Source organism: Amphimedon queenslandica, unplaced genomic scaffold, assembly GCF_000090795.2.
Source record: "Amphimedon queenslandica unplaced genomic scaffold, v1.1 AMPQUscaffold_13402, whole genome shotgun sequence".
In the NCBI taxonomy this organism is placed as follows: Eukaryota; Metazoa; Porifera; class Demospongiae; order Haplosclerida; family Niphatidae; genus Amphimedon; species Amphimedon queenslandica.
This window is the reverse complement of record NW_003546362.1, coordinates 208,129-217,373: the sequence shown is the minus strand read 5'-3', so window position 1 is coordinate 217,373 and position 9,245 is coordinate 208,129. Positions and strand designations below refer to the sequence as shown.

At 34.9% G+C, this 9,245-nt stretch overlaps 1 protein-coding gene across 1 annotated transcript; it reads left to right on the top strand.

Annotated features, from left to right (window-relative positions):
* Positions 1 to 2,671: 2,671 nt before the first annotated feature.
* LOC109582075 (kelch domain-containing protein 2-like) lies at positions 2,672 to 5,705 on the top strand. Its single transcript, XM_019996667.1, has 4 exons — positions 2,672 to 3,154; positions 4,074 to 4,234; positions 4,487 to 4,660; positions 5,082 to 5,705. Exons 1-4 carry the CDS (start codon positions 2,725 to 2,727, stop codon positions 5,241 to 5,243), a joined length of 927 nt encoding a protein of 308 aa, XP_019852226.1. The 5' UTR covers positions 2,672 to 2,724; the 3' UTR covers positions 5,244 to 5,705.
* Positions 5,706 to 9,245: the final 3,540 nt, after the last annotated feature.

Sequence of the window (9,245 nt, the reverse complement as noted above, 5' to 3'; positions counted from 1 at the left end):
CTAATCTTCTACGTATACAAGCGTATGTCATGCATGCTACCACACCCACAAACAATACAATTACATGTACTAGCAATCTTAAAACATTACAATTATTAATCACTAATCAATGTCCTTAAGGACTTTGTGTCACTTTAACTGTAATTTTTAATTGTAAATATTATAAATAGAAGAAATTTAAAATATTTCAGGGGCAAAAATTGAGATGTAAGCAGTAGGTATTTGTTTGATATGTCATATCAGTATTCAGCTCAATTCATAGGAAGTGAGAAAAATATGTACATGTATACATACATGTACTTACGTTTATCATGTAGTCGTCGTGGACAATCTCAAAATCAAAAGATGACATCTTCTCCTCCTTTAACACTAGCTTGATCTTTACTTGGCATTTCAACCTTAATAGTAAGTACAGCCACAGTACTGGTCCAGTGGGAGGGGCTGACATACACCCTTTCAAACCAGCCCAAAAACTAAATGACAATAAATACATGCATCCATTTCCATTAGTGTATGAATCTGTTTCATGCATAGATAGTTGAGTTTATACTCGACTATTTATGCATGCACACTCTATCATAGCTAATAGAGTAAATGAAAGGGATTGAAAACTACCGTTCCCACCCAGCGATGCGGTGTGGATTAAAGCTTGGTATGATTTTATTTATTGTGTCAGAAAAAAGTTTGTTTATTCTTTTCATTCTTTTGAGCTTTCTTTCATAGTAGTTTAGAACCTGCAATAGAAATCAGAGCAGTGTGGCCACTGAAAGAAATTGAACCGTTAAATCCCTTTTTGGTACCATTATTGAATACAGCAGTATTATTGAGTTCTGGTGCTATAGTGACATGGGCGCACCATGCAATAATTAGTGGACAAAGAGAAGAGGCAATCAGGGGATTGTTATTAACGGTACTATTTGGAAAAATATTCACTGGGTTACAAGCAATGGAATATTACGAAGCCCCATTTGCAATTTCAGACTCAGTACACAGGGCTACATTTTTTGCGTCACCCCTGGTTACCTGGGTCCTGGTTGGCAACATTCATGTTTATCTGCATTCACCATCTCCTCCATAGTAGTTGCTGTGCAGAAAAAATCTCGAAGGAATATTGTATGACTACTAGAAAGCGCTTGCTTATGATATATCTTCCTTTCCACATAGAGAGTTTAGGACTACCTACAGCAAGGTTTTGTTTTTATAGAACTATGTTGCAACCAGTTATGGGTACACAAAGTCGGCATCTTTCTTGACACTTTTTGCCTCCACAGCTTTCACGCTTTTGCTATTCTAGTGTTACCTCATACCGTATAGGGCATAATGTTCGCGGGACGCAAATTTCGCTGATTTCATGGATAAAGAAAATTCGCAAAAATTAAATCCGCGAAAATTAAATCCGCGAATATCAATTTAATACAGTATCCACATGGCACACGTGGTAGAATTCGCGAAATTAAAATCCACGAATTGGAATTTTAGTAGATTTCGCGAAATTTGCCTCCCGCGAACATTATGCCCTATACGGTATCATTCCATAGGTAATTGAGAGTTCTTTTATATTCTGACAAGCTTTTTAGTGTTTAGCTAAAATTTCTTCAGTCAGTGATTAGAGGGAAAAAACGGCAATTTTATGGGAAAAGCACTATCACACTCAAAGTATTAATTTAAATACACCAAATAAATAATAATTAACAGTGCAAAACATTGAAGTCCTTGATAGTCAAGTTTCTTTTTCATCAGAGCACTCTTTTTGGAGTTATTTTAATTTCAGTGAAAAAATCAAGAATTTAAAGTAACAAAGCAACTAGTCAGCAATTTTTTGCTTAGCAACAATACAATCAAATGGCATTATTGCTACGTTCATGCAGAAGTTTCCAATCCCTTTCATTTACTCCAATATCTGATTTACTTGTTTTAGGCCTAGGTGGGGGCTGGTATTTTAATACCGTAGGCATAGTTGAGTATAGTAATGCTCTATGCCGTACATAGGTTGGGTTATATTTGCATCTTTGCAACTGCTAATATCCATGACAATAAAAACTAATGAATAAGTTCACTTAGATCTACAATTAATAGTACTAGAAAATACCTAGTCTGGAAACGCATTGAGCTTTGCTATGAATTGACCACGTGTTTATACAATTACAGTGATCAGGAGCGAGATCAGGAGCTAATCATGATCATCTATTCTTTAGCAGCTCCGTTTAGTGTAACCATCCAGTTTTCTATCTGTTATCTTCGAGCTCTGTCGGTCCTGCCAATAATACTCTATTATCCATGGTTGTATAAAACCAGCAAAACCACACCCAAGTCAGTTAACAGAGCTAGAGCTAGAGCTAGAGATAGAGTTCGAGTTCGAATTGCTATGGCAATCGCTAGCGGCGGGAAAAATTCGTATCTTTTTGGTATAGTCATTATAAATACCAAGGTAGTATCTAAGCCTATGCACAGCATAGCAGTCGTGAATAATAACGAAGTTTGCAAGAATGGCATCTAAAAGTGAGGACCACTATTCTCTTCTCTTATATCTCTTTTATTCATTCATTGTCTCTCTTACTCTCTCACTTACTTTACTCTTGTATCCTGCCCTTAATTATTCTACATACATAACTCATGACTATTGCTGTTACTCGCGGTTACTGGCACCTCTTGTTCTTTATTATAGACTATCAACCAGTGAAGAGGAGCTTACACTCCACTGTAAAAGTAGGAGACTACCTATATATGTGGGGTGGGTTCGGGCCTGGAGTACACTATGATGTGATGGAGGTGTATCACTTACCAACTGGTGCTTGGGACCAGAAACCTACCACCGGTACTCCACCACCAGGCACCAGGGGCTACTCAGCTATTGCAATTGGGAAGAACATATACTATTTTGGTGGATATGATGAGTATCTCCATCACAACAATGTGCATTGTTTCAATGTGGATTCATTCAACTGGAGGGAACTCTCTCCTTCTAGTTCTGATCGTGGTCCAATAATGAAGGGCTACTATGGAATGGTATCAGCTCATTTTGACGGTCAAGACTGTCTTGTAATAATTGGAGAAACCAAAGGATCATCTCCTATCACTACTCAAAAGCAACTTGGAGCCCAGTATTCAGCTGGTGGTAGATGCAATGAGATACACTATTACAGGATTTCATCAGGTCAGTAATTCTCATTATTGTTACAATTGTAATAGTTGATGAGTATTTCAAATTGATTAATGTACATAAAACAGATTGATAATAATCAAGTGTGTTTGTTAGTGTGTCTCTGTGTGTCATGTGTTTGTGTGTGATGGTGACGTGTGTCTATATGTGACGTGTGTGTGTGTACTAATACATACATTATGATGTGTCTGTGTATGATAGTGTATATAATGTATGTGAGAATTTACAAATGTATGACGTGTGTATGTGACATGTATATTTATATTGTGCATGTTATTTGTGTGTGGATATTATCATGTATCTGTGTATGTGTGGTGTTTGTATATCTATAAATTACAAATTACGCACATACTTAATCACAAATTACCCACATACCGTATAGCTGGAAAAGTTTGCGGGAATTATATTTTGCAATTTTGTACCCATATAGCTAATTTTAATGTTTGTGGAATTTAATTTTGCTGGTGTAGGAGTGTACTGTTGATACACCCATTATGCTTTGTGGAATTAAATTGTGCGTTTTTATGATGAACAGCAAACAGCAAAATTAAATTCCAGCAAATATTTCCAGCTATATGGTATCAGTTGTTTATAACTTTCATTAACAATCATAACTGACATGTACTAGAATAGATTAGCATTAACCTTCAAATAAGGACACCCCCTGCACCTCTCCTTCATGTGTACAGGTGTGGTGTGTGTGTATCCATTCATGAATGTATCTGTGTGTGTGTGTGTGTGTGCAACACTTCTGTGTACCATGCGATAGTGATGTGTGCCTTTGCATGATGTGTATGTATGTACACTCATATACCCATATCGGTACATATGTAATATGTATGATGAATGTGTATAATGTATGTGTGTGTATGTGGTAAGTAAGTGTACATAAATGTTTGTACATTATTATTAGATCAATGGATATCTCCTGTTGTTACTGGAGACAGACTACCTTCTATTGAGGACTTCACGCTAACACCAGTTACTAATAACACTGCAGTAATTTTTGGAGGTGATACTGATAATAGAGCCAGTAATAAACTGTATATGATAAGTTTCACTAAGACATCAGTGGTGAGTTAATGAGTTAATGATTGGTTTGATTGAGAGATTGTTTTGATAACCGGTGTACATTATGGGTTTCAATTAAATTATAATTGAAAAAATTGTATTCCATCAAAGCTGCTTTACTTGATGTTGCTTGACATGTACATGCAAATTGCAATCAATGAAATGCAATGTCAATTATTTTATCACTATCAAAATCTTTTTGATGCATACATGTATAACCCCAAACCCAGTCTAAATTACTTATTATTCTTTCAGGATATATTAGAAGTGCCTAATCCTGGAGGATCAGTACAATGGCCTAAGGGAAGAGCAGCTCATTCCAGTGTACTGATTACCACTAGTTCGGGACCACACTTACTAATGGTGGGTGGATCACCTGCCTATGATGCATGGTTACTGGACATTAACAAAAGAAAATGGAAAGAACTTGTAAGTATTATATTATGATGCTTGATAATGAAACATAAAGTGATTAACTAAATTTGTAACTCATGAGGTTTGTAATGTACATGTACATATTATGATACTCAGTGAAAACTACTAATTAATAATGCTGGTATTCAGTATTATGTGTGTGTTTCTGTGTTTTTAGTGTGAATGTGTGTTTGTGTCTTTCGTGCTCTGTGTTTATTTCTTCATCTATTATAGGTGTAAATATATCACAATTCATACAGCGTCAATGCTGCAGAATTAAAATTAATTCTATTTTCTGTACATTGTGTGTACATTGACATAAAACACACTGTGCAGACTATAAAACTGTCAGTTAGTATTTGTGTTTTAAATTATTAACCAGATATCAAATTAATTAATATGCCATACACAAATTAGTTATTGTTTTGATTTATAGATTAATTTACCAGACAATGTCACTAAGAGACACTGGCATTCTCTCTCAGTGTGGAGTGTGACCCCATCTACTAACTGGATGATTGAGTTTGGAGGAATTAGAAATGATTTAACAACAATATTAAGTGATACACTAGTTACTGAATTCAGTAAGTACATGTAGACAGTAGTATATACAATGTGCATTGATGAAGTAAGTAATTCTTGTGATGAATATTTAATGAGAGCATTTGACGTATACTAATTCATTCCTGCTATGCACAATAGTAGAATATAATGACTGAAAATACAAAACACTGATATTAATATAATGGATCTATGTATTTATGGGACAAAGTGTTCTAATTGGGCGAAGCCCGCTAAGATGAAGTGCAGTCTTTCTGTATGGGGTAGTAGGATCGTCTAACTATTATGAAAGTTAATTAGCCTAATCTTGGTTGATTTTTTTCAAATGCTCAGCAAACTGCTATCCAAAAACTTCTCTTGCAGCAAGGTAAATTATACAGCACAACCATAGCGTGGCTCAGGGCTGAACTCCTTCAAATGTTTTACATTTTTCTTTGTTAACTGTGTAAACTGACAGAAGTCAGACATACCATGATTCGACATGCATAGATCCATCAATACCGTATAGCAGAAAATTTTCATGGCCCAAAAATTTCGCGGATCTGTTCAAAAATCAATTTTGTGGCTTTAATTTTCGTGGTTTTTACTTTTTGGCCATCTTGAACCGTATTAAATCAATTTTCGTGGAATTTATTTTCGTGGATTTTGAAAAAACACGAAATCCACAAAAATTTTACGCTATACGGTAATATAGTTACTGTAAAGACTAACTATAACTGTATCTAATTTGTGTATCTCTTATTCTCCACTATTATGCTTCTGTATAGGATATACTAGTGATAAAGATTGGTCTACTAATGTAATACCTCTGGACCAGTATCAAGATCAACTAAGAAGAAGAATACTGAGTGATTGGGAGAATTTAGGATTAAGCAAAGAGGTTCAATTACTCAGAGGTCACCTACAAGAAAGAGAGAGAGAATTCTATCAGGAACAGCTTCAAAGAGAAATAAAAGAGAAGGAGCAGATACAGCAAGATCGAGACAAAGAGCAGCAACAGCTTCTTCAAGAAAAGGCAACACTTACTCAGCAACTTGATGATGCTACCACTCTCCTTGAGCAAGCAGAAAAGGATAAATCAACTCTTGAATTAGGTACTATTGTGTTGTACTATTGTTTATGTGTACATTGTTTACATTATAACTTACTAGTGGATTACTCAGTGTTGAGTATGGAAATAGATAGTATCCTGTACTCAGTATAGGTGAAATTGTCCATGCATTACAAAGAATGAGATTAATGCACCGTCATTCCATACCATATATGGTATCATTTAGCAATAAACATAGTACATGTATTTATGGGCTACTGTACATGCAGTGCAAATTAGTTCTAGCAACAAAATATCTAGTTATTTTTATTTTTTGTATTTTTATTGATAATAGATGATTATGAGAAGCCCAAAGTTAAAGTTGCTGAAATATTGGAAGAGAAGACACAAGTAGAGGAGAAGAAACAGCTTATTACCGGTTAGTGTATCATCAGTACACAATATTAGTTAAGAGAATATTCAATTAATGTAGAAGATTATGAGAAACTGAAACTCAAAGTAGCTGATATGGAGGAACAATATCTCAAGGAGAAACAGATCATTATTGGTTAGTTAACTATATACACAGCATGTATTAAATATATGAGAGAATATGTTTATTGTGTAGATGACAATCAAAATCTGAAAACTGACATTTCTGAGAAAGGCAAAGTTATTGCCAAACTGACATCACAAGTAGAGAAACAATCACAGAATGAGAAACAGATCATTACTGGTTAGTGTATCATCATCAATCAATAATAATTATTAATATTCTATTAATTTATATAGACCTTAAAAAAAAGGAATTGTACATAGCCAAACTAGTGAAGGAAAGACAAGAGAGGGTCCTCAAGCAACCTATCAAAGAGACTAGTTCCATTGGACTACAATTTAATTACCTGATCCCTTCAATGGGTAAATTATTCATGTTCATGTACATGTACATGTACACATGTGAATAATTGTGTGTGTACTATACTGGTATTAGATATGATGTGTCTGTATTGTTTCAGATTCACTAGACTCTAGTGTCATTATAGCTGGACAGAAGCTCTTTATCCTACAAGGAGACAGGTCTCACTCACTCCAGTGGGAGAAATATGGATTCAGATTAGAGTGTCCTCAAGGAGCAGTGTCCAAGGATACTGAAGTAGCTGTTACTGCACTAGCTGGTGGTAATTTCAAGGTACCCAAAGGTACTGTGCTAGTGAGTGCAGTATATGCAATATCAGTATCTAAGGCACTATTAAAACCACTGGTAATAGAGCTACAACATTGTGTGGATCTAAGGAACACTAGTCAGACTGGTTGCCTCAAGTTTGTGAGAGCTCCACTGAAGTCTCCTTACCAGTTCAGTATAGTTGAAGAAGGATGTTTTAGAGTTGGGAAAAGATACGGATCAATAAAGCGTGAGCAGTTCAGTTGTATGGGTATTGTAGCTGAGATGAGTAATGGAGACACACCTAGTGACAGTGACAGTGAGGAAGGTTATGAGACACCACCTGAAGGTACATGTATGATGGAAATAGTGTTTTATTATTAATAATGTACAATAATAGGATCAATTGATGACACACATAATGATAGTGGTAATGGAGCAGGAGAGACTAGTGAAAGAACTGCCTCACCAATAAATACTGGCCTATCTCAAGGTATGTGTGACTGTAATTGTGTTGTATAAAGTTTTACATGTATTTTCATAATAGAATCAGTAACTGATGACTCGAGTAAAAAAGTACAAGAAATTGAGTCTACGATTGGTATGCATGCATTGCATAATTAATTAAGTACATTCATACTGAAGTTTTGTATTATTAGGTGCATCTATTGTTAGCAATGAATCAACCGATGAAAAACTAAATGAAGACAAAAGTATGTCACAGCTATCATATATGTTTTAATTTATAATTCTTGATACCTGCATGCAGGAGTTACTCTACTGTATACTGGAATGATGTATCATGAAGAGAAGAAAGTTAATCAATGGGTGACTACATTTTCTGTTGTTAGAGATTTAGAAGTCCTTCAGCAAGTATGTAATGTAATTTATGAAAAATGTCATTTATTGGAATTTTAGTATTTAGGGAATGAACATCCTGTAGCTGAAAAAGATGGTCCAATTGTTCCATTTAAGTACAATCAACCTGATGGTATCCTTCAGTTGTATCTACAAGATACTTCATCACTTGAATCAGGATGGACTGTACATCCTGACCAATCCCCAATGCAAGTATGCACAGTGTACATGTGTATAATATACAGTATGACTGTTACCTATTATTATAGATACATCAATATGTAGTGGACAAGTTTATAGACAATCCTATGTGTTCCAGTATCCATATATCAGTGTATGCTAAACCTGGTATTGCTCAGGATCCACTTCATTGCCCTATTGAATTAACTGGAATAGTTCCTTCAAAAATTATTTACATCAACCGAACACCTCCTGCGTCACATACAAGTTAGTTGTTGACATGGGTCTATAGCTAATATTACTATTTTGTGTAGTGCACAGTACTAGCTCAAGCTCCTCTATTACTAGTATTAGTCAAACCAGGATAGAGACAGAAGAAGGTATGGTTGATATTAATGTAAAAACACACTAATCACTGAATTTGTATCATTAATAGATACATTTAGATCTGATATTGCTCATAGAGTAATGACAGAGAACATTATCCTGATAAAGGAAACTCAAATTGATCTTTACTTTTTAGCCGATAAACTTTTAGAGAAGAGCATAATAAATGGAAGAGAGAGAAGTCAAGTAACTGATGAACACTGTGGACTGACAGCTGATCAAAGACTGCATAAACTACTTAACATTATCATAGGAACCATTAGAGTGGATGGAGAAGTATTTGGTATATTCTTAGATATACTCAGAGAGGAAGGTACTAGAAGAACTATTAAATTAGCTGATAAACTAATAGAAAAATATAATTATATTTAAACAGTACATTTATTATTATTGTTGTTGTTATTTTGCTCATTGTACATTTT

What these genes read in the sequence shown, in the direction of transcription:
- LOC109582075 (XM_019996667.1), top strand. Translation starts at nt 2,725, where the DNA reads ATGTGGGGTGGGTTCGGGCCTGGAGTACACTATGATGTGATGGAGGTG. An exon ending in CTATTACAGGATTTCATCAG is followed by an intron (nt 3,155 to 4,073) that starts GTCAGTAATTCT and finishes CATTATTATTAG; the next exon opens with ATCAATGGATATCTCCTGTT. An exon ending in GTTTCACTAAGACATCAGTG is followed by an intron (nt 4,235 to 4,486) that starts GTGAGTTAATGA and finishes TTATTCTTTCAG; the next exon opens with GATATATTAGAAGTGCCTAA.